The 25729-nt window shown below is 44.0% G+C and overlaps 1 protein-coding gene across 5 annotated transcripts in view; it reads left to right on the forward strand.

Moving 5' to 3' along the window:
• Window positions 1-25729, forward strand: part of PRDM16 (PR/SET domain 16) — a 455494-nt gene that overhangs the window by 387363 nt on the left and 42402 nt on the right. For all 5 annotated transcript variants that reach the window (XM_083628521.1, XM_083628523.1, XM_083628525.1 and 2 more), the window contains exons 4-5: window positions 3687-3821; window positions 21264-21366. In XM_083628521.1, the coding sequence (XP_083484647.1) occupies window positions 3687-3821; window positions 21264-21366 (238 nt within the window). The remainder of the gene's footprint in view (window positions 1-3686; window positions 3822-21263; window positions 21367-25729) is intronic.

Below are 25729 nucleotides of genomic sequence, written 5' to 3' on the forward strand. Positions count from 1 at the left end.
AGGGCCTGTCCATTTCTACAAATCAACTCTGGGTAAGACTTAAGTAAAGGTAAAGGGGCCCCTGACCATTAGGTCCAGTCGTGACCGACTCTGGGGTTGCGGCACTCATCTCACTTTACTGGCCGAGGGAACCGGCATACAGCTTCCGGGTCATGTGACCAGCATGACTAAGCCGCTTCTGGCGAACCAGAGCAGCGCACGGAAACGCCGTTTACCCTCCCGTTGGAGCGGTCCCTATTTATCTACTTGCACTTTGATGCGCTTTAGAACTGCTAGGTTGGCAGGAGCAGGGACCGAGCAACGGGAGCTCACCCCGTCATGGGGATTCGAACCGCCGACCTTCTGATCGGCAAGTCCTAGGCTCTGTGGTTTAACCCACATCGCCACCCGTGTCCCTTGGGTAAGACTTAGCCATCTTCAAATATTTGAAGGGCTGTCACACAGCAGATGGAGCAAGCTTGCTTTCTGCTGCTCTGGCGGGTGGAGCCCAAGCTGATGGGTTCCCATTGCAAGGAAGGTGATTCTGACTGAACGTTAGGAAGAACGTTCTGACTGTAAGAGCTCTTCGAAAGTGGGAAGGGCTCCTTTGGCAGGTGGTGGCCTCTCCTTCATTAGAGGCTTTTAAACAGAAGTGGGGTGACCACCTTGTCAGAGATTCTTCTGGACACCCCCGTCCCCTGCCCCTCCCCCTTTCCCATTCACTAGCTTTGCGGATTTGGGAGATATTTATCTGCAAAAGTGAAGGTGTCATTTTCTGCTTGCCAAAGGTCCAAGTCACTCTGGCAAGATATGCAAATCATTGTTGCATGCACTAGATTTTTCCACATCTGGCTAATTGCACATTGTATTCATCATCCATAAAAAAACCAGACATCTCTCAAAGCAGGAGGCTTTGAAGGTTAACACTTCCACACCTTGAATGGAGCCCAGAACATCCCAGTAACTTAGTCCAAGTTAGTACTGTTAAGCCTGATCCACTTCTTAAAGCAGCGGAAAGTTTTGAAGGCCCAACACTTACAAAACTTTGATGTCCTTAGGAAGGAGGTCCCTGGCATTTTGTAGTAGTTGTGTTTATTTACAAATATACAGGTGGGGTGTGGAGCAACAGGCTGCCTTTTGGAGCACTTAAGTTGTGTGCCTACACAATAAGTACTCCAAAAGGCATAGTTGCTGCTATGTCAGGTCTCTAGGGTGATGGCTGGTACCCTAAAATGCATTCAGAGCTCAATGTTTAGTTCTCTGTGTTACTCACCTCCTCCTTAAAACTGCAACCAGCCTGGATTACATCATCTTTATTCCCCCCCCCCTAAAAAAAACCCCAGTATAGTCATACCTCGGGTTACAGATGCTTCAGGTTGCATTTTTTCAGGTTGCGTACCGCCGAACCCCGTAAGTACCGGAACGGGTTACTTCCGAGTTTGGGCGGTCTCGCATGCACAGAAGTGCTAAATCACACTTTGCACATGCACAGAAGCGCTGAATCGCAACCCGTGTGTGCGCAGACGTGCCGCTGCGGGTTGCGGACGCAGCGGGTTGCGGACGTGCATCCCACACAGATCACGTTCGCAACCTGAGCGTCCACTGTAGAAGCAATTGTGACTATGTATTTAGCACCCCAGGCAATACATCACCTGTGTTTGTCTAACAAAGGGATCCAGGCCAGACCTGTCTGGGTCCCAATTTCAAGCATTCCTGCTCTTGCACAAGCTCCCATGTTTACAACAGTGATGCCCTAACCTCCATTCACCAAACCCCAGCCAATAGCCTGGGAGTCATGTCCTATCCCAGCTGCAGTTCCTTAACCATACTCACAACTCTGAACCACATTGCAGTAATCACACTGGGGAAGTACCCAAGCTCTTGAGAACACCCACTTGCCTCTGCAAAAAAGAAAGAAAGAAGAGGGGGTGTGTGAAAAATCTTTGCTACCTGTCTGCAGATACTCTCACATAACTTGCTAGCTTTCCTGTGTGAAGAAAGTAGAGGCCCTTTGAGAAGAGAAAGAGAGAGAAACAGAAAACAACTGCGATTTTTTAAAAGGTCACCGCCATCATTAATTTCCCACACTTGCACATCGGTGTCTTCTAAGTATCTGTGAGCATGTCTGTCATCAGGGCTTCTGTTAATCACATCTGGGCTTCTGTTCTTAGGCTTCAGCCGAGATAACTTGCCTTTGCCCAGTCTTCTGCAACCTGGTGCCCTCCAAATGTTGCTGGACTCTGTCTCCCACAATCCCAGGTGATTGGCTCTGTCAGCATGGGCCAGTGGAGTTTAATAGTATCTGGAGGGCACCAGGTTGGGGAAGGTTGCTTAGATTGACAATGAAGCATGCTGCCTTTTAATCAACCCCATTCTCTCTTTCAATGTACTTTTTTAAAAAAAGAGGGGGGAGGAATCTGGATCCATTTCTGCCTAGAAGTCACACCCTTTGACCTCAAATCCAAATGTGTAGTGACTGATAGCAATTGTAGTGAGGTTAAAGGCACTCTGTGTATGCCCAGAAATACATTGTTCAAGGGGCTGGTTTTCATAAGCAACCCAACTACAGTGGTACCTCGGGTTAAGTACTTAATTCGTTCCGGAGGTCCGTTCTTAACCTGAAACTGTTCTTAACCTGAAGCACCACTTTAGCTAATGGCGCCTGCTGCTGCCGTCGCGCCGCCAGAGCACGATTTCTGTTCTCATCCTGAAGCAAAGTTCTTAACCCGAGGTACTATTTCTGGGTTAGCGGAGTCTGTAACCTGAAGCGTATGTAACCTGAAGCGTATGTAACCCGAGGTACCACTGTACTGGCTTATTCATTTTTTTTCCACATAAGCCCTTCTGTGTGAAGGATTTCAGGGTGAAACTCGGGCATAAATTGCTTGATTCAGGGATGCAGCCCACAGTATAGAAACATGTCGTCGGTCCATCTGGCTCAGTATTGTCTATCCTGGCTGGCAGCAGCTCTCCAGGGTTTCCAGGGAGAGAGGCCTCTCTGATCCCTACCTGGAGATGCTGGGGATTGAACTCTGGAGCCATTACATTCAAGGCAGATGCTCTACCATGGAGCTATGGCCTTTGGCATGGTTATGGCAGCATGGCCCCCTTGCCAGAGGAATCACAATTGTGGATGTCTCTGTGGGCTGGAACTGTGCACTTTCTCAGTTTGCACAAAGGAAGAAAGGCCAAGAGAGGTTGTGAGTTCCAAGACGCAACTGATTTTTCCAGACCGATTTGAACTGGCCTATAAATGTTGGGCTGCTTTTCCCCCTCCCACCCTGCTCATGTGTTTACTTAAAGTCTTACAGCAGGGGTAGGGAACCTCAGGCTCTGGGGCCCAATGCAGCCCTCAATCTCTTCCATTTGGCCCTCAGAACTCTCCCCAGTCCACAGCCCTCACTATCACTGCTTCAGTGCTTCACTGCTTCAGATTCTCCTTGAGGATTTGAATGTATCCCTGAACTCTGATAATGCCCCGTGCTTACCTGGATGGAGAATGGAGAGGGGATCCATGTGTGGGTATGTGTATAAAGCAGCCTGCTGCACAAAGGTAAATTTTTGCCATGGTTGTTCTTCCCACTTCTGCCCTTGGTCCCATGTGGAGATTGCTTTGAAAGGAATGCGGCCCTCCAGCTGAAAAGCTGTTCCCAACCCCTGGCTTATGGTCTTCCAATTTGGTTGTTTAACCCTGCTTTCTCTTTCAGATTGGCGATGACCTGGGCACTGAGAAATTCTGCGTCGATGCCAACCAGACAGGAAACGGGAACTGGCTGAAGTACATCCGGGTGGCTTGCTCCAGCGAAGAACAAAACTTAGCCGTGTGTCCTGTGAATGACCAGGTATGATCTGGCTCCATGGAATCCACTTCTCTTCCCCATGTCATCTTGTGTCTCTGCTGCTGTGATGAACCTTTGGGGGCCAGTTGGGCAGTGAGAGTGGAGTTAAGTGTATCACAGGAGAAAGTTCTGATGATTTATCATTTGAATTGATAAATGGTTGCATTTAAAAAGAAAAACCAGAACACCACAGCAAAGTACCCCAAGTATAACACACAACAATATTCTCGAAAATCTGCTGATTGGTTACCACGCCAGATTCAAGGCGGGACCAGATTACCCACTTGAGTGCGTTGACCTGAGGAACTGGCACTTTTAGAAGTGGTTCCATGCTGGCGAGTAATCAAACTTTCCTTGTTATCTTGGGATGTAATAATTAATGATGCCAACTTGCAGCTGTTGTAAGGGTTGCGAACGCATTGTGCATTAGGGGAATAGGGTTCCCAGGCCTCCAGGTCTTACCTGACAATAATTCATAATGATAATTTTTATACCCTGCCCGCATGGCTGGGTTGCCCCAGCAACTCTGGGTAGCTAATAGCATATATGAAACATATAGTGAAACGCCAGACATTAAAAACTTCCCTAAATAGGACTGCCTTCAGATGTCTTCTCAAAGTTATGTAGTTCTTTATCTCCTTGACATCTGATGGGAGGGCGTTCCACAGGGAGGGTGCCACTACCAAGAAGGCCTTCTGCCTGGTTCCCTGTAATTTTGCTTCTCGCAGTGAGGGAACCACCAGAAGGCCCTCGGAGGAGAACCTCAGTGTTTGGGCTAAGTGATGGGGGTGGAGATACTGCTTCAAGTATACTGGGCCAAGGCCATTTAGGGCTTTAAAGGTCAGCACCAACACTTTGAATTGTGCTCGTCACCATTTCAACAGTACAGTCATTTGCTGAAGGGAAGAAGAGGCGAGCAATCTATTTCATCTCTGTGGGTCTCCAGCAAGGGCAGTATCCTGTAGCGTACTTCAGTGCCAAAGAAAATCAAATAGAGGAACTTAGCTACTGACTTGGTGAGCTCCTGGTCTCTCCCCTGTAATAAGAAGTGTATAACCTCCATCTCTGCTTTCCATATTGGAATACATAGATGGTCTAGAAATTGTTGGCGGAGATCATCATACATTTTACATTTAAGGGCCATGTGAGCTAGAGTTTCCACCAGGTGGGCATCGCATGGGCAGCTCCTATCTCCTTCTGCCATACCTGCATACCTACCCCAAAGGAAGTTAGAAGGATTAGAATTGAACCTAGCCAGCGAAAAATAGGCGAGACAGTCTGTGGGCAGGTAGGGTCTCAGCCGGCGTACCAGATGGAGCTGGTAGACAGCTACCCTGGACACAGAATTGACGTGCACAGTTGTGAGTCCAAAATGACTCCCAGACTGTGCACCTGGTCCTTCAGGGGCACAGCTACCTGAAGTCTCCAGGTTTGCTTCAACCCTTCCGGGTGGCTGATGGAAGGCTTGAATTTCCACGTGGGCAAGAGTATCTAATAAGCAAGAGTATCTAATAACAATTTTAAAAATCACTAAGAAGACTTTGCATGCAGCTTGTAGGCTTCAGTCTGGCAGGAGCTGGCTGCACTCTGAGGAGGTTGCCCTCCTCTGCTCCCCTCTTTCAATTAACCTCCATCTCCAGGACCTGCCCCCATGACATCACCAAGCGCCATTCCTAGGTCTCAGGTTTGGGCCCTGGATTTCAGGGCCTAGGTTGCTCCTGATCTGGCAACCCTAGAGAGGAATGGGAGCCTCCTGACAACTCTCAACACCCTTAACAAATTATAGTTCCCAGAATTCTTTGGGGAAGGCCATGACTATGAAAGTGGTCTCACAGTGCTTTAGATGTGCAGTGCAAATGGCACCTAGCCCATCCAAGCACAAAGGCTGCACTAGTTAATCGTTGATTTCAAATGATGATCCTGAGTGAAATGCAGAGATAAGACTTCCACCTATCAAATTAAAATCCTGGCCCTTTCACCCCGGATATCTGCTTATTGCCATTCTTGCAAATCGAGTATGGTGAACTACTTACCCCTTGCTTTCAGCTTGCAAGACAAAATACCTGCCATCACACTGTATGGTTTTTAAAGAAGCTTGTGGTGTGTTTTGGATGGGGGCAAGCCTCACTTCTCTCTCCCAGATGGGGGCAAATGGCAGGTCCAACTTTCTGGATCATTTGGCGCAGTGGTTTTTCATTCCTGTAGGGCGCCTATGGAGGGAAGGCGGCCAAAAGGCAGGGAAACCCTCCTGCAACCTGTTGATACTCTGCTCTTTCTAGAACACACAGTCTTCTTGGATAATGGGCAGGGGAGCAGCCCAAATGGTATAGAGAGCCAATGTGGTGTAGTGGTTAAGAACAGTAGACTCATAATCTGGTGAACCGGGTTCGCTTCCCCGCTCCTCCACATGCAGCTGCTGGGTGACCTTGGGCCAGTCACACTGTCTCTCAGCCCCAATCACTTCACAGAGTGTTTGTTGTGGGGGAGGAAGGGAAAGAAGAATGTTAGCCACTTTGAGACTCCTTCAGGTAGCGATAAAGTGGAATATCAAATCCAAACCCTTCTTCTTCTCTTCTATAATAGCTCCTTCCATGTGTTTTCTCTCTGGCTGGAAACAAGAGCTAATGGGAGCCAGAGCGGCTTGCAGTGTGAGCACCCATGCCGCTGTAGACTCTGGGGAAACAGGTTTGGCAGGTTTCTTGGAGTGCCGCAAAAACCAAAAGCGCCTTTTGAGTAGTGGCAATGGTGGCACTTTGGCTCATTTCAGATCTAACAGCAAAATGCTAAGTCATAAAAAAAAAAAAAAACCGCTGATCAGTTCTTGAGCTTCAGCAGTCAAAGTCATAACAGAAGTCACTGCTGCTGTGGATGTTTGAAACTGCAGTTTTAGTTTCGAAGCATTAAATAGCTTTTAGTTTGACTGAAGCCTGAGCTGTCCATCTCCCCCACCCCAATATCTTATTAAGCTGTTTACGCTTGAGGGTTTTTTTCTGGTTTTGTTTCCTGCACTTGCCAAAACATAGCTATTGTCAATATATGCATGTGTATATATTATATAGATACGCAGTTTCTGATATCAAGTGTTTTCCAAATGTATGTTGAAAACTGAAAGCTAGCAGGAAGCACTTCCACTATGACCAGCACTGAGTTGTTTTGTGACATGACCACGTTTTTTGGGGGAGGGGCGGGAAAATATGATTTCAGGGTTTTATTATTTATTTATTTATTTATTGTAGCTGAAACGAGGCTCCCAAAGTGAGCGTTCAGATAGAAATTCTGTTCAATATGATCAGCTCGTTTGAATGGTCAGCTAGCAAAGGTAGGAAAATAAAGAGCACTTTTTAAAAGGTACAACCCTAGAGTGGGGCGAGTGGCTTTCTTAATTTTGAAACATCAGTGACACGCTGGCAAGAGAGGAAATTCATTGATTCTAGAAAAGGAGGAGGAGGATATGCTAGGTGTGCTATTTAGCCGAAACCCATTTCAACAAAACAGTTTCTGTATTCCTTCTTCCTTTCCTCTTCCCCTTGCAAAAAAATAAAATGACGTCACAACGTTCTTTACCGCTTGGTTCCAAAAGGTATTTTTCTGCCTAAAAAAGCCCCGAATAAAGTTCAAAATATTAACAGATTTAAAAGAAAGAGGGGGGTTTGCCCTGCCGGACCTGAGGTTGTACTATGAAGCTGCAGCCTTCTGCTGGTTGAAAGATTGGTTCTTGTTGGAAAACACTGAAGTCCTAGATCTGGAAGGTTTTAATAATGCTTTTGGTTGGCACGCATACTTATGGTACGACAAGGTTAAAGCACATAAATTGTTTAAAAGCCACATTGTCAGAAAAGCAATTTTTGCAGTCTGGATGAAATATAAAGACTTACTAGAGAGTAAAACTCCGAGGTGGTTATCACCAGTGGAGGCCAAGGCCCGAAAAAGACCCAATATGGAGGCCTACTGGCCGAAATATTGGGAACTAACTGAAAAAATTGGAGACAATTGGAAGTTGCAGAGCCAGGATAAACTAAAAAATAAGGTGCGAGATTGGCTACATTATGCTCAAATTCAAGAGGTTTTCAAAATGGATAAAAAAGTTGGTTTCCAGGTGGAAAAGTCGAAACTAGAGACAGAATTGTTAGAACCAAAGACAAAGCTGTTATCTAGAATGTATAACTTGCTGCTTATGTGGAATTTACAGGATGAGACAGTTAAATCTGCTATGATTAAATGGGCACAGGATGTTGGACACAACATTATGTTTGAAGACTGGGAAAGGTTATGGAACACCGGAATGAAATTCACGGCAAGTACTGCCTTGAAGGAAAACATTATGAAAATGATATACCGGTGGTACATGACCCCAGTCAAGTTAGCTAAGATACATCACCTGTCTGACAATAAATGTTGGAAGTGTAAGGAAGCAGAGGGGACTTTCTTTCACCTCTGGTGGACATGCCCAAAGGTTAAGGCTTTCTGGGAAATGATTTATAATGAGTTGAAAAAGGTATTTAGGTATACCTTTCCCAAGAAACCAGAGGCCTTCCTGTTGGGCATGGTGGACCAGAAAGTGTTAAAGAAGGACAGAGCTTTGTTTATGTATGCTAGTACAGCAGCAAGAATACTCATTGCAAAGAACTGGAAGACACAAGATTTACCCACGCTGGAGGAATGGCAGACGCAGTTGATGGACTACATGGAGATAGCTGAACTGACCGGCAGAATCCGAGATTTGGATGTAGAAACAATTGAGGCGGACTGGAAAAAGTTTAAAGACTACTTGCAAAAGTATTATAAACTGTATGAATCTTAAGATTGTGCATGATTTGGAAATGATACGCTTTAGCAATCATGATTAAGTAAATAGTAAATCAAGTGATAAAAGAGAAAAGGAGATAATATGAATTGAACATGTTACGTTTATTTTAAAGGTATAAAAATTGTGATATAATATATTGAATTTAGATACATAACATGTAAAAGTTACAATAAGGTAGGACATAAGGTAATAAATTGCTGACAAGGTTAATATAAAGAACGCAGAATCGGAAGGGGTGGGGAAGTCCAAGTTGGGATTATTTTTGTTTTGATTTTTATTGTTTTGTTATAAAAAAAAAAAAAAAAAAAAAAAAATGGTTTCTTGTAAACTCCTCATTTGCTTGCAATGTACAAAATTTGGAAAGAAACGCAATAAAAAATACTATTAAAAAAAAAAAACAAAAGGTATTTTTCTGCCTAAACTACTTAATTCCTTTTGGAAATCATTTTGGAAGTGAACCGACAGCGAGGCTCTTGTCGTTTCCCCTCCTCAGATCTCTTCAGTTTCAGAACTTTGGGAGGGCTGCTGTAACAGTGAATACTGGGGGAGAAATAACCTCTGAATACTTCATACATGTGTCTGCCTATCTAATCCAGCCTTCCCTAGCCTGGTGCCCTCAAGAATCCAGGTGTTTGGGACTACAAATCCCATCATCCCCCAGCTAGTGCAGCCAGCTGGGTACAGGATCCCAGCCTGGACCAATAACATTTGCACAGAACATCATTCCGTGTCTATATTTACCTAAGGGGCTGTAGTGGATAGTGGAAGCTGTGGCGTTGCTTGGGTGGTGTAGTGGTTAGAGTGTTGGACTAGGACCTGGGAGACCAGGGTTCAAATCCCCACTCAGTCATAAAGCTCCTTGTCACCAAGCTCATTGAGAAAGTTGGGCTAGAAATACAGTAACTTAATTAATTAATATGGGATGTTTGTATCTGCCCATTACAGTCCAATCTTAGCTATGTCTACTCAGAATCAAGGATGGAGGGGGGGCAGGAGTGCCAGGTTGAGCCCACGGCTGTGCATGCTGCATGGCCCTGGCACCAAAATTTGTGGGTGCCCGGCCCCTTCATGGGGAATTTTGTGGGCACCTAGGGCCCCAGGGAGTTGGCACCTGTGTGTGGGGAGATTCACTTTGCATTTAAAGGGGAACCTACCTAATTCATGTGTTCTGATACAATGCACGAACCAAAACACAGCTGTTTGCTGTTATCTGAATTTTGCAATGCAGTTCTCTAGCTAAGTAAAGTGTCCGAAAAGGGATACATTAGGGCAAAGTGTCCAGAAAAATGCATATGTTGCTAAAAATAGCGTGCAAGACTGCAGTATTTTCGGACAATTGCATGGGAAATGTGCATCTTAGGAGAAGTGCACGCAAACTTTCTGATCATTTTTCATGAGGATCAAAAAAGAGAGAGAGAGAATTCACAAACTTGGTGTGGGAATGTGGAGAAGAGAACTTCCGGGGAATTCTGGTTCCCCAGAATTATGTCTGGTCTCTGGCAATCTGTTGTTTCTATTGATGGATTGTGACAGCGTCCACCACACCCTTCAGACAATTTCACTGAGGTAGCTTATATTAGCAAAATTGTAATTTTTAAAAATGCAACAAAATGGTTAAAACAAACCTAATACATAAAAGCAGCATAGATTAAAAGTCTAAGAATTTTTTGTACAAAAAATTGCCTGGAGCCAAAATGTGGTACCAGGCAGGCCTCCCTAGGAAAATTATTCTATATTTGGGGTGCCACTACAAAACATGTCCTCTTTTTGTCACTGCACTGCAGATGACAGAGTCACAAGAAGAAAGGCCCTGTTGTCTGCCTGTTAGTCCAGGCTTATTCCACTACGAGCTGAAACTATTCATTTTCTTCATTTTCTTACTCATTTCCCTTAACTGCCTAACTTCAGCAAAGTTACTATAGCCTTTGTCTTTGGATCATAACTCTGGGACCAGCTCTTATACCCAAAATCTGGTTCAGAACTATATTTGTGCAAAGGGTCTTTTAATTCACATTTACATTTTGAGTTGTAAGAGTATGCACACATCTAAACTCAAGATTAAAGTACCTTCAAAATAATATTTCCAAATAGTTCAGCAAATTTACAAACATATTTCCCAGTAACCAAACGGTACTTACATTTATTACTTCTCCTTAACAAAGCATTTTAGATTATTGGCATTTCCAAGAGAACATTCTGATCGAATCACCTATTCCACTAAACTACCGAGAGATTTTCATGAAGCAAACAATACCTGTCTTTATTCATTATGATTAGCAATGTTTTTGAGAGTACTGATATTATGCATTAATAATATCTGCATTTATCACCTTCCCAAGTGACATCATTCAACGTTCTGTTTAACTCATCTTTCATAGTTTCATCTCTTGCTATTATCATATGCACAATGGATTTTCTGGCAACCTCTCAATTGTAAAATATTTTACGTAGCCAAACATGGCTCAAAAGACAAACAAACCACCTAGCCAAACAGACACCATTTGGGGGAGATATACGTATGAGATATTATGTTCCATTTCTAAGCATTCTGATAAATCCCTTTGCTCGCTTCTAGAATTTCTGAATCTCCATTCATCCCCACCAAATAGTGATATCACCCACCCACAGTCTCGTCCATCTCCAAAATGTGTATCTCAAATGCCGTAAAGGGGAGGTTCAGAACTAATTAGTGGATACTGCATACTTACTTGGCAGTGAATGGTTTTTGAAACCTGACTATGTCTGGCAAGCTGTTCTGCATCGGGTAAGACAAGGTACTCCTCTGTTACATGTTGTATTCCCCCCCGCCCCCATTCACCCTTGAATTTTCTTTAAGTTGCTGCATCTGAGAGCTTTGTTATATATTTCCAATAGTCACTGGTATTATTGCATTATTCAGCAAAGATGCATATTTCCCACGTGCTTCTGAGACATTTCATTCATTCATATTTCTACACTTTAATCATTTCTGGTCCAGTTCTTAGACTGGTTGTGTGTTTCTTATATTGACACTAGCTAAAATAATTATGCTCTGGGGTTTTAAAAGTCTTTTTATCAGTTTCAACTGCAAACTCGGGAAATCAGATGTCCTGAGGTTGTTCTGGCATTCTGACCCCCCAGTTTTTGCTAAATGCGTTTACCTATATTTCTGTACTTTTCTTCTTTCAGATCTTGGGGTGAGGCTTTTTGTGGCATTCTGAACTTGGTATGAGCATCCAAGAGAATGTATCATACTTCAGAAATGCTGTTTTTATTTTTCACAACAAGAGCAAACATTTGTAACACCTGCTGTGGAATTAGCAAATTATCCAAATGATAAAAATCTTTGTAGTTAAAAAGAGAAGCCAACACATACTTATCCTCAATAATTTCCAATGCCTTTTTTAAAAATTCAAGTTTGCTAGTTGCCGAGGAAGACAGAATATTCATGCCTCGTCCACATTGTCAGAAATGAAACGTTCTTGTAGCTGCAGTGAGGTGACATTAATTTGTGAAAACTACAAAGAGACCCCAGCTTCCTTAAAAGGCTAGTGCACTGAGCCTAGCATGTCCTTTCTTTGACAAGAACCTAGTCTTTCAGATTCACATAGCAGCGAACAGATAATTTCAGCCATGAATTGCTTGTGTAGCACAAAACTATAGATGCTGACTTGAAACAAGTTTTAGGATGGGACTTGCTCCCAGGTAAGTGTGTCACAGATGGCATCCTTAAGGCCACCTTAGAAATCTCTCTCTTTCTCTCTTTTTTTCAAACGAGGAGGAGGAGGATGTTGAAATGGCAGAAAACAGAGTGAAACCAGTAAACTGTAAGCACCTTGACCAGGCAGTTCACAAACCAACAGAATATTATGCCTAGAAATAATAATAGCAGCAATAGAAATTGCATCAAACTAAGTTCTACTCAGAGTAGACCCACTGAAATCAGTTGACCCAAGTTAGCCGTGTTCATTAATTTTAGTGGGTCTACTTTGAGTAGGACTGGCATTGGAGTCAAAATAATAATGGTACTGAAAGTAGCATTAATCTCTGGGATATTTATCCCTGTTGAATGTGTTCTCATCCCAGGAATTATAATGACGAGGGAACTGGGTTCTTGTTGGTTGCTGAGTTTAAAGTTTTGTGGGGGTTTTTATCTGTTTTCTTTTTGTTTTCTCCACCCCTCAAAAAAAACCTGAGGAAGTTTTCAGCCAGTTTCGAAACTCTGGACGCCTGACTCCCATAACCCAAACATCCTTTTCCTTCAAATTGCAAGGGGGCTGCAATCTCTCTCTTACATTCTTAGCATAAGGAGGCTGGTTTGATAAGAGCTGTGGGTGTGTCTCGGATGTGAAGATTTTAGGTAACCGAGAGAGGATGAAGTGAAAGGAAGACTTTTGCAAGAGAGGGATAATCTGAACTGAGGATGCTGTGATGCAGATAGAAGTATCCCCCACACTCTGCACACACACGCCCTCTCGGCTTCCTGAGGCCCATAATATCTGCTGTTTCCCTCTAATCGAGTACAGAATGGTTTTTGTGGTCAGCTCTCTTGATTCCGGATTAAAGCACAGGGACCCTCTAAATTTAACCTGGGTCTGTCCGATGGGGGATCTTGCACAGCAGAAGCAGGTCAGAGATTTCATTGTTGTTTTTTCTCTCTCTTCCTCTCCCTCTCCTCAGCCCAGCTTTTGTCACCTTGTGTTTGTCAATATGCCTGCATTCTGCGGAGCCTTTAAACCTCTGCTTTGCAATGCAGTGTAGATGGAGAGGGGCTGCTAGGGGCTTCTTAACTTTGAATCGTGTCTGGGCCAGGATCTAAAGGACAGCGGACTTAATTCCAATGAAGCTTGAAATCAGTACAACTGCCATCTCATCATGACCCAGCATCATGCCCCTTTCCTCCATCTCACTCGGGAAACTTAATGAAGTTTTAGATGTAGGAACAAAAGGCCATCGGAAGCTGCTTTCCACAGAATCAAATGATTGGTTCATCTAGTGCAGTATTGTCTACCTTGACAGGTAGTTGCTTTCCAGGGTTTGAGTTAGGAAATATCCCTAGAGAGATGGCAGAGATTGATCCTAGGATCTTCCACACGAAAAGCAGGTGCTGTCCTGCTGAGCTACAGCCCTTCCCCATGCTCTTTGTAGGGATGGGGGAAGAGATTAAATTTGCTTCTATTTGAAATTCCAACCCACCCGATTTTCACTTTCCAAGATATTTACACAAATCAAAACGCAGCCATCGTTCAAAAGGTGCTCTTTCTCTGATTTTATTTTTATTTTATTTTTGCAATGCACTTCTCCAGCCAAGTAATGTGTACAGAAATGCACATGCGATGATGAAAAATTCATTGAGAATTGGAAACTTTTCATTGAGTATTTAAAGAACTACTGCAGCGAGATGAAAATGCAAGCAGGACTTGAAATAGGAGCAGCAGCATGTATTACTAAGATAAATAGGTTAAATTGAATGGATGGAATAGTATAGGCAAAATATGCAGCATTTAAGGAAACCATGGAAGGGGAGGACGGGAAGCCAATTGACAGAATAACTTATGGTTTAGCTTAAAATTTGTAAAGTGTTTTTTTTCTCTGTGAAAAATTACTAAATAATAGTTTTTTTAAAAAAAAAGAAAATGCACATGCTAGGGTTAAGTCCGCATTGAAATGCACATATTAGTGAAAATAGCATACAAAAATGCATTATATCAGGGAATGTTGCTTTGCAAAAAAAAGGTTGCGTCACAGAAAGGTGTGTATTATTAGAAAGGCTAACTAATTTTCTTGAGGAATTGAGGACTGATGCAGGATTGTTGAGAACTGGACTTAAGCTTAGGGAAATGAGAAGGTGGAGGAAACCAAAACTGACAGTCTCACTAGATATGTGTCCCCCTAACAAAATGTTGCGTCTGTTCAGAGTAGGCCCATTTAAATTAATGGACACAGCTAACTTAGGTCCCATGAATTTCATTGGATTTATCTCTGAGTAAAACTGAGTTGGGGATAACCCATCCGCTCTGAAATTCAACCTTCATGAGATGAGATTACTGGACCGATCAACTCCCCCCCCTGCTCCCAAAAGAAAGCTGGAGATGAACTTTGCAGAATTCCCCTTCAGTCTCAGCACTCTTTAAAAGTTGATCTGTCCCGCATATTCTCCCACAGTGTGCTAGGAAGGATTCAACCTCGCCTGCCATGAGGTTGTGATCGTTCTTATCTGACTGAGCGGATGGCGCCTTCTGGAATGAATTTCTATTCATTCTTTTTTGCTGCATTAAAAGATGCTTACAAGGGATTTTGCGGTTGTTTTAGCTTCAGTTTAGCACTTAGGTTTATTTGAGGAATAAGGTCCTTCCTTTATGTATCCACCTTCAAGGAAGCTTTCGAGAGATGGCTCTAACTCTTCCTAGGTGGAAGGAAGGAAGGAAGCGGTAGGATATACAGTATACCAGTTTTGGGGAAGTGATTCCCTTGCCGCTCGACATCCTTTTCATTGGTAAACGGTGCCCTCTAGCGGGTGAACGAAAAACATGGATGCACCCCCTCAGAGAACGTGAGAATGCCTTTCAAAATAAAGGTCCATAAATCCAACAAGTTAAAAAGCAGCAGTTTGTGATCCAGCCTTATCCATTTATTAAAATTATATCTGACAGGCTATTTGGCTAAATCTGGGTGAGATGTGTCAGAAATGGGTTCACTTTGAAAAGCAGAGGGTAAACCAAGGCAGAGGAGAAACAATAGTTGTTTTGTGCCTATAAGGCCAACAAGGAATGAAATACTGCTCCTTCTGTATTGCACGGGGTGGTATATATCACACACTGAATGAATCATTCTTTGAGCACAACGGAATTTCAGCATTTCCTCGGGAGCTGCTTAGAGGCATCATCAAATATCGGCTAAAACCAAATTCAGAGCGAATTCAAAGCTTCTGAAACAGCTGTGTGATTTTCAAGGGAACATTTGGTGGTGGTGATGGGGGAAAATATTATAGATTATCCCCAGGACCGCTGCATGCCACCAAAGTCATTTTGCTTCTGAGGAACAATAAGATTAGTAGTAACGATATATGTGCAGCCTATGTTGTCACATAGACTTTAATCTGTCTTCTGCTGTGTTGTGTTTTAATTGTCGGTGTGGATTGCACACCGTCATTTTAATCTTTGTTTTGTAATATTTTATAACATATGCGTGTTGTTAAGCATTCCAGGAAAAAAGACAGGATAAAAGAATGAGAAATCAATAATATTGCAGGTTGCTTTAGGTTCTTAATGCAAGTTTCTTTCTTTCTCTCCCTCTATCTACACCTTTATAGCTACCTGTTTCTAAGAGTGCCACTTTGCAGGGCAAAAATTAAAAGCAGATCCCTCACATGGGATTCTAATATTAAGAAACTTAAACTAGTCTTCCCTGACATGCTGCCCTCCAAATGCCCTTGTGGGTACTTATTAATTACGTACCACTTAATGGCAATATTGTCTTCTAAGTGGTTTACAAGTATGAAAGGCAACAACACAGATATTAAAATATAAACATGCATAATTAAGAAACACACTGAAACAATCCCATTAAAGCATTAAAATATAAGCACCCATAATTAAAATTGGGGGGGGGAACAATTCCATTAAAACAGTACACCAATTAAAACAAGAGATGAGAGGTCAAAGGTGGAGAGATCATAGGAATGCCTGTGTAAATAGGTGCATCTTCCAAAGCCGGCGGAATGCCAGTCTAGATGGAACTTCTCTCATTGGGCTCTAGCTCCCATCCTCCCTGGCCATTGGCTGTTCTGGCTGGGGTTGATGGGAGTTGGAGTCCAGAAACATCTGGAGGGCCTCAGGTTGGGGATGGATGTTTTAGGGGAGGGAAAGGGGAGGAAACCACTGTTGGCTCCTGGTTTTCCAGGACAGGTGGGCATTGTGCTCTCAGCAGGCTCTCGTTTCCTGAATGTGTTCTCCACCTCCTCCTTATCACTGTCATTGCTGCCCACTCCTATCTTTCTCTCCACCCATTCCACACCAACTCCCAAAGCAGGCAAAGGCTGTTGCTCCATTCCCCAGCTACTCATATGCAGAGAGCAGAGGTGAGCAAGCAGCACATTGAGGAAAGTGTGGACCAGGAAGCTCCAGGGATTGGCAATGGGCCCTTACTGGTGTGGGGGCCTTGGCTGGTGCCCAGTGATGTCAGGCCCTGCTGCCAGGCCCGGAGGGACCACTAGGGGTGAATGGGAACCAATGCAGTGTCAAGAACTTTGGACTGTGTCCAATGTTTACAGTGGTTGTTGTTTAGTCATTTAGTTGTGTCCAACTCTTCGTGACCCCATGGACCAGAGCACGCCAGGCACTCCTGTCTTCGACTGCCTCCCACAGTTTGGTCAAACTCATGCTGGTAGCTTCAAGAACACTGCCCAACCATCTCGTCTTCTGTCATCCCCTTCTCCTTGTGCCCTCAATCTTTCCCAGCATCAGGGTCTTTTCCAGGGAGTCTTCTCTTCTCATGAGGTGGCCAAAGTATTGGAGCCTCAGCTTCAGGATCTGTCCTTCCAGTGAGCACTCAGGGCTGATTTCCTTAAGAATGGATAGGTTTGATCTTCTTGCAGTCATGGGACTCTCAAGAGTCTCCTCCAGCACCATAATTCAAAAGCATCAATTCTTTATGGTCCAGCTCTCATTTCCATACATAACTACTGGGAAAACCATAGCTTCCTATTGAAATGACTAGACCTGGCTAACTTAGTTCTATTAATTCAGCAGGTCTACTGTGAGTCAGGCTTAGTTGGGTGCAACCCTTTATTTTGGTGAGTAAAGATTTGTTTGCTTGTTTGGAATATTGGTCATTAATTTCCAAGATAGCATGGATATCTAGCTGTATAAGTTCTCAGGGGAAATTTCCCCATCTCTGAGGAGGTTGCCATTTCCCACCATGTCATAGGCCGCAGGTTAGGCTCAGCTATATCTCCCAGCTCCCCACTCTAGTGAAGATTTCTGTTTAGAAAGGGACTCGTGAGTATTGAAAGATCAGTGCAGCTGCTGCCTCTAGTTGCAGTCACCAGGCTGTGAAACATCGCACTGTGGGATGTGTCAAGCCACCTGCCCCTTCCTCTCTGTGGAAAGGTCCCCTCCACCGCGAGTGCTGACAATGCAGCCTTAGGACACTTGCGTCAAAAGCTAATATGCTGTTTTTGCAAGGCTGGTTGCACAAAACTCATGAGCTTATTTGTTTGAAGTCAGGACAGATATTTACAAGCAGCAAAAGAAAGAGAGGGGAAAGGAAGGCATAAAATATAAACCAGGGGCATGGTCTTAGAGGGTTCAGTTGTCGTCTTTTATTATTATTATTATTATTATTATTATTATTATTATTATTATTATTATTATTATTTGCAAACATTTCCATACTGCCCACATTAAGGAAAAGTATCCCCCCAGTGAACAGCGTAAGGGGTTGTAGATAATGCTAGACCTACTCAGCCCAGTATACCTGAAGGAGTGTCTCCATCCCCATCGTTTGGCCTGGACATGAAGGTCCAGCGCTAAGGGCCTTCTGGCGGTTCCCTCACTGCGAGAAGCCAAGTTACAGGGTACCAGGCAGAGGGCCTTCTCAGTAGTGGTGCCCTCCCTGTGGAACGCCCTCCCATCAGATGTCAAAGAGAAGAACAACTACCAAACTTTTAGAAGACGTCTGAAGGCAGCCCTGTTTAGGGAAGCTTTTAATGTTTAACAGACCACTGTATTTTAATACTCCCCAGGGTGGCTGGGGATGGGCAGAGTATAAATAAATTATTATTATTATTATTATTATTATTATTATTATTATTATTATTATGAGCACTGCAACCCCATAGTTGCCTTTGACTGGACTTAACCGTTCAGGGGTCCTTTACCTTTATGTTTACCTGAGCAGCCTAAGCAAAGCCATGTTACACCTCCGGTCTCTTTGGGGCTTCCTCTGCCCTCACCTACATCCTCTTCAGGCTCCTCCGATCTCAGGAAGGGTCTCTTCACAAGCCACAAGGGCTCTCCAGCTCTCTCCTGCCTTTTCCTGGTTTGAATCTATTTCTATCCTGGCACTATGCATATACACGGTTGCGTACGAGGGAATCGTGCATAAGTGAGGGGGACGCCTGTATTTTAAATAGTCATAACCCATCCTGGGGGTTATAAACTGAGCAATAATAACAAAATCTCTCCCATAACTACTAGCATTGTTATAAATTTAAACTTTCAGTTATAATGCAGGGGAAAGGGTTTAAGTTTGGATATATTTCTGGGACTCAGCCATGCTGCAACAGTTGTCAGCAGTAATGAAAGAGGGGGAATTGCATGAGGGGAGAGGGATCTTGTCCTCAGGTCCGAATTGTGGTTCTTCCACAGGCATCTGGTTAGCCACTCTGGGGATAGGTAAAGGTAAAGGTACCCCTGCCCGTACGGGCCAGTCGTGTCCGACTCTAGGGTTGCATGCTCATCTCACTTAAGAGGCCGGGAGCCAGCGCTGTCCAGAGACACTTCCGGGTCATGTGGCCAGCGTGACGAAGCTGCATCTGGCGAGCCAGCGCAGCACACGGAAACGCCGTTTACCTTCCCGCTATAAAGTGGTACCTATTTATCTACTTGCACTTAGGAGTGCTTTCGAACTGCTAGGTGGGCAGGAGCTGGGACCGAACGATGGGAGCTCACCCCGCCGCGGGGATTCGAACCGCCAACCATATGATCAGCAAGTCCTAGGCACTGAGGTTTTACCCACAGCGCCACCCGCGTCCCTTCTGGGGATAGGATACTGGGCTAAATGGGCCATTGGTCCAATCCAGCAAGTTATTCTTGTGATTCATTTTCAACATTGAGTGACGCACATTTCAGCTGCATTTATAAGCTGTAGGTCTTCTGATTGGATTTCTTCTTTTGGGAAATAAAGTAAAGGGACACTGACAGTGGGGTTTTTTGTGGTGGAGTTACTTGACAACTGGCGTTCTGTGATTTGTTGAATTGTGGTCAAGATTAATTTCCCTCTCCCCCTCAAAGACAAAAATAATAATACATGGACAACATGAATTCATATTATTATCCACGATGGCCTCGATTGTTTTCGAAGCACAAAATCAGTAGTACAACAGAGACCTCTATCATGGCTGCACATTGGTTGTGCAACTGTCTACTTTGGGAATCATTTTCATTACAAATCTTGGGCCTGTTGTGGAAGCTCTAGCTGGTACAGGATGCGGCTGCTAGACAAGGGGGTGGGCAGATGGTCAACCAGATATGACCCTCTTGCTAAAACATCTGCATCGTCTGCCAATGTGCCACTGGACGAGTTTCAAGGTTCTTGTGTTGATATGAAAAACCCTTGAAAAACAAACAAACATGGGTAAACTTTTAGGATTGCTCGACCCTTTCTATCCCAGCTCAATTTCTGAGATCATCCACCCCCACCCCACCCCAGGCAATGGCTAAATGTAAGATGTGATTAATAAACTCAAGTAGACAATTATCTAGATTAGAAATGGCCACAACTTTGTTGATTACAGGTATAGGTGGGGTTTTGGCTCAGGCATTGGGTGTAGATCCGTTCCAGCCCCCACCCCCGACAATAACAAAAATTCTTTAATTTAAAAAAGGTTAGGGTATTCAGGTCCCCCAAGGTCCTACTCAAAAACAACCCTGTTGTTAATGGTCTTTTATGTTTTATCACTATACAGCACCCTGATATTTTATGATACAGCAGAATAGAGGTGGGGTGGGTGTTGTTGTTTTTTTTACAAATAAATAAACCCAGTGCTAGCTAACATTCTTGAACCAGCTGCCTGTTCCATGTACTTCTCTATTACCAGGAATATGGTTGGTGCAGAAGTGGGGGATTGTTGATATTCATGACTGCTTGGGCTCTGCCACAACTGTATAGCTTCTGCATATGGGCAAATGGGTTTTCTGTCATTCACTTTGTGGCTGACCCACTGATCACTATTGCACACTCATAGTTTGGCTTGCAGCTGAAGTGGACGAGACTGGTTGAGTGAGGAGCATTGCATGTACCCATGAGGGATGTTGCTCTGTGCATCAGAGAGGAAGTTTTCAAGCATAACAAAAACCAGAAGAGTACAAGAAGCATGATAGAGACCAATATTTGGGGTTTCGTCTAATTCTTCTCAGAGTAGAGCCATCCTTCAGTGCTGAATGGAATTGGGAGCCCCTTCTCACCCGAAGCTCTGTGAAGACATCAAAGCTATGCAGACCTTTGGATCATTCCACATATGGGGTGTGTTGAAAACGCCTTCCTTGCAGGCAACACCCTTGGGACACTGTGATCTTCGCTCGGGCGGAAGTTGGGAGACTTTTGCAAGGCCACTGACCAACTCCCCCCTCCAAACAATGCAAGTTTGTGTTGGAAGGTGTATTTGCCAACCAGGAAAAAAAAGACATGTGCTTTGAGCTATATTGAATTGTGACTTTCCCCCCTCTGAGTCCATGAAAATCTGGCAAACTTAGCATATGACTAATAGCCGGGAGCAGGGATGGGGGGTGGGGTAAAAACTGAAAAGAGCCAAGATCAAACAGATCAAGGGGCAATTTTCTTTTTCCCTCTGGGGGAAAAAAGGCCTTTAAGTCATACGAAAGTGACTGTGCAGATTTAATATTTTCTCTTCTCTCTCTTTCATTGCAAATGTCTAGATTTATTATAAAGTTATTAAAGAAATTGAACCCGGAGAAGAGCTGCTGATGTATATGAAAGAAGGTACTTATCCGACTGGGAACATCCCACCCAGTTTGGAAGGTAAGAATTCTTACACGAACGCACTCTGCAACCTTGCCCCATTTCCTTCAAGACATGAAGCTCCCTGAACACGCACACAACGAACAAAAAATGATGACGTACTTAGAATAACTCACCTGTGAGAAAAGGTTCCAACATGTGGGGTGTTTTAGTTTTAGGAGTGAATAAGGGATTGGGGACATGATAGAGGTAATTAAAATTATGTATGGTTTGGTAAAAGTGGATAATGCTATAAAACACTGGGGTGATCCAATGTAGCTGAATGCTGGACAATTCAGGTCAGAAAACAGGACTGGACTCTTACATACCTTCCATCATTGGAGTTTTCTCCCCCAATATATAATGATGGCCGCCAACTTGCATGGCTTTGAAGAAGACAAAGTCAAGGACGACAAGGCTATCAGTGTTACTAGCCACAATAGCTGTGTCCTCCCTCCACTGCCAGAGGCAATATGCTTCTGAATGCTGGTTTTTGGGAATCACAAGTGGGTAGAGGAGATGTTGTACTCGCCTCCTGCTTGTAGGCTTTTCATAATGTGCATCTGGTTGGCCACTGTGAGAACAGGATGCTGGACTAGACACTGCCTTGGCCCAGCGTGGCTCATGAAATGTATCATAAAGAGGAGGCCGCAGAGGGGATGCAAAGCATCGACACCTTTTTTTATCAAGCGGTTTGCGGAGGGAACAAATTATGCAGCTTGCAATGCAGAACTGAAACTGAGAGCCAGCACTGCAGTTCTTGGTATGGCAAGCCAAGAGGGTCAATGCACTAGAGTGTTTCTTTTCGGCTTGTTATTCTGCCCCATTGTCTGATTGCAGCATTTCCATCATAAGAGTGACGAGCTCTGCCAAGAAGTGGACTACAGTATCTGCATCCGCAAAGGGTGACGAGTTGGCAGCTATTTAATTCGTTTTCTTCATCCTCATTGCAGGAGAGCTATGCTGAGGAACTGACCTTTGGCATGTACACTACTCTCTGTTCTGTAAAATGGAATGCTTTTTGGTAGGGAGGGCTGGGAGATTCTGCAGGCATGGTGGCTGCATCAGCAGCCTTGGGTGTGGACCTTTCTGCTTCTAATGTTGCCCTGTGGGCATGGGAAGTGCTGTAGCTCAAAAGCAGAGCATCTGTCTTGCATGCAGAAGGCTACAGGTTCTGTCCCCAGCACCCCCAGTCAGTGTAGGTAGACCAGTGGGTTTGACTCAGTATAAGGCACTTTCCTATTTCCCCATGTCTTAAGAGAAGTTCCACAGCTCAGTGATAGAGCACCCGCTTTGCATGCAGCAGTTCCCAGGTTTGATCCCCATCATCTCCAGGCAGGGCTGCCAGTCAGTGTAGATGATACTGAACTAGATGGAACAGCGGGTCTGACAAAGGAAAAGACATCTTCCTCTGGGTTGAAGCCACGGTGTTACTGCTTCCTGGCCACTGACCCATCCTCAGAATTGGGCTCTTAAGCCAAACTGCATGCTCCCAGCAGCCACGTGGTATGGTCCTTCCTGGACTGTAGGTGTGATGATACTGAGGGAGGAAATGAAACAAATGGGAGAAGAAGGCTGCTTAGTTCTGGAAGATCTGTTGAGCGTCATACATTTCATTCCAAAATGACACATTTCTGAATCTACCCAGGCGGGGCGAACCCCCCCAAAAACCCCATTTACCTTGCTTCCAACAATGTTCCATTTTTGACATGCCACAGTATTTATCTACCACCTCCTAATAGTGTATCAAGTAGCAGGCAGTTGCCGGCTAATTGCTTCCCAAACATAATAACCTATCATCATCAAACATTTGACTTTTTAAATACTTTGTCTTTCTTCTTTTCCTCTTTTTTATCCCCCCCCCCTCTTTTTTTTGCCTTCGACAAGGCTCGGTCTCTCCCCCCACCTTGCTTTTCCAGTGCAACTCTGAATTGCACAAGAAAGGAAATGTTAAAATGTTCCACACAAAGATAATTAAAATCTTTTTCTCCAAGCCGCAGCCAAATGTGGCAGACCCCCTTATCACTGCAGGAATTTTGAGCAGGGCTCTTGAATTCCTTTGAGATACGGTTCTGGTAGATTAGCATGTAGATCCTACAATTATGTTCCCCTTGGTCTCTTTGAAAGCTATTACGGCCTGATGTAATTTTTTCTCTCCCCTTCCTCTTCTCCCCCGGTTACTTTCTCACTATGTCCTAAGTGTTCCTGATGGAACATAAGGCAGAAGCGTGTAACACAAATTTGACAAAGAGGGCAGGAAAGAATGATGGAAAAGAATTGCCTGGAGAGATTCAACCCCTCTCTTAATGCCATGAGTCCTAATCTAACCCCAAGGAACATAGGAAGCCACCTTAATACAAGTGTGGCCATTGGTCCATCTAGTGGTCTGTCTACACTGATGGGCAGCCTCTCTCAAGGATTTCAGCCATTATGATTTCAGGCAAAAGCCAGTGTTGTGCAGAGGTTAGAGCAGAGCTTTCCAAACTGTGTGTCGCGACACGTTAGTGTGTCGGCTGCAGGGCTGGAAAGGGGTTAATTTAATCTCTGGTTTGCTAGTAAAACTGAATTACTGTGTCACGAAATGATACATGTCTATAAAGTGTGTCACCAGCATGAAAAGTTTGGAAAGCTCTGGGTTAGAGTGTCGCACTTAGGGAGACCAGGGTTCGAATCCCCGTGAAGCTCACTGGGTGACCTTTGGGCCAGTAACTCACTCTTGGTCAAACCTACCTCAAAGGGTTATTGTGCGGATTGATTGGGGAGGGGGAGAACCTTGCATGGAGCTCCATGGAGAAAAAGATGGACAGATGGGTGGATGGATAGATAGATAGATGATAGATAGATAGATATAGATAGATAGATAGATATAGATAGATAGATGATAGATAGATAGATGATAGATATAGATAGATAGATAGATGTTAGACATAGATATAGATAGATGATAGATAGATAGATAGATAGATGATAGATAGATAGATATAGATAGATAGATGATAGAGATAGATAGATAGATATAGATAGATAGATAGATAGATAGATAGATGATAGATAGATAGATAGATAGATAGATAGATAGAGATAGATAGATAGATAGATAGATGATAGATAGATAGATGATAGATATAGATAGATAGATGTTAGACATAGATATAGATAGATGATAGATAGATAGATAGATGATAGATAGATATAGATAGATAGATGATAGATAGATAGATAGATAGATGATAGATAGATATAGATAGATAGATGATAGATATAGATAGATAGATGTTAGACATAGATATAGATAGATGATAGATAGATAGATAGATGATAGATAGATAGATAGATAGATAGATGATAGATAGATAGATAGATAGATGATAGATAGATGATAGATAGATGATAGATAGATAGATAGATAGATAGATAGATAGATAGATAGATATAGATGATAGATAGATGATAGAACTATCTCTTTGAGCCCGATACCTGGAGATGTTGAGGATCAAATTTGGGACCTTTTCATGTAAGGCAGATGCTCTACCACTGATCTATGTGTCTCCACAGAACCGTTGCACTTGTGCCTTCACACTAAACTCTGGTTTGGCTTGGCGTTATGTGTGAACCAGCTCTACTAACATGCTTTACGGCAGTGGTGAGGAAGCTTTTCCAGACCAGGGGGCCCTATTTCCTCAGCTGTGGGTGTGACAAAAGTACAAGCATGGCCAGACAACACACTGCTTTCTGGGTAAAATCACTAGGGGAAGATGCAGAACAGGGCCAATGAGGGGCGTGGCCCAGTGTGTGTGACCTGTGGAGACTCCCAAGATCTGGAGGGTCAGCCCACAAACCTGAGGCTGCACAGACCTGCTTTGAGGATCCTGTGCTCCCTTCCCCATAAAGTCAGAGAGAGATTTAGAGCTCTATAGGGGTTGGTTATTTCCCACTGAGCAGGGTGAACTGTAACATATCTGACTGCAGTAGGTGTCCTGTTTTGCACCCAACACAGACTCCTAATGGATAGCTTCATTCATGAGGCACGGCAGTAGACATAGAGTTCAAGCATGATCATGCAGAAAACAGGCAAGATATTCAGAACTGAGGGGAAGCACTGAAGATGTCCCAACAGTCCCCCCACCCTGCCCACCAAGCTTTTAAGTATGAGGCGTGATGCACTCGACCACGAGGCTCGCTCACTTGGAAGGGATGTGAGGATTGCAAGTGCCCATTCATCCAGGATGGGTGGGAGGCAATGCCTGGTTCTGGGCAGCAAGACTACGCCCTCTCATTCATGCTCCTGATCGTTTGCTGCTGCCTTCAGAGTTTCCTCCCACTTTGGCTGCCCAAAGCCACACACCCCCGGCCTCCATTTAGAACCTCTGCTCTTCCTGCAGAC

Source organism: Podarcis filfolensis (genome assembly GCF_964270895.1).
Source record: "Podarcis filfolensis genome assembly, chromosome: 8".
Taxonomy (NCBI): domain Eukaryota; kingdom Metazoa; phylum Chordata; class Lepidosauria; order Squamata; family Lacertidae; genus Podarcis; species Podarcis filfolensis.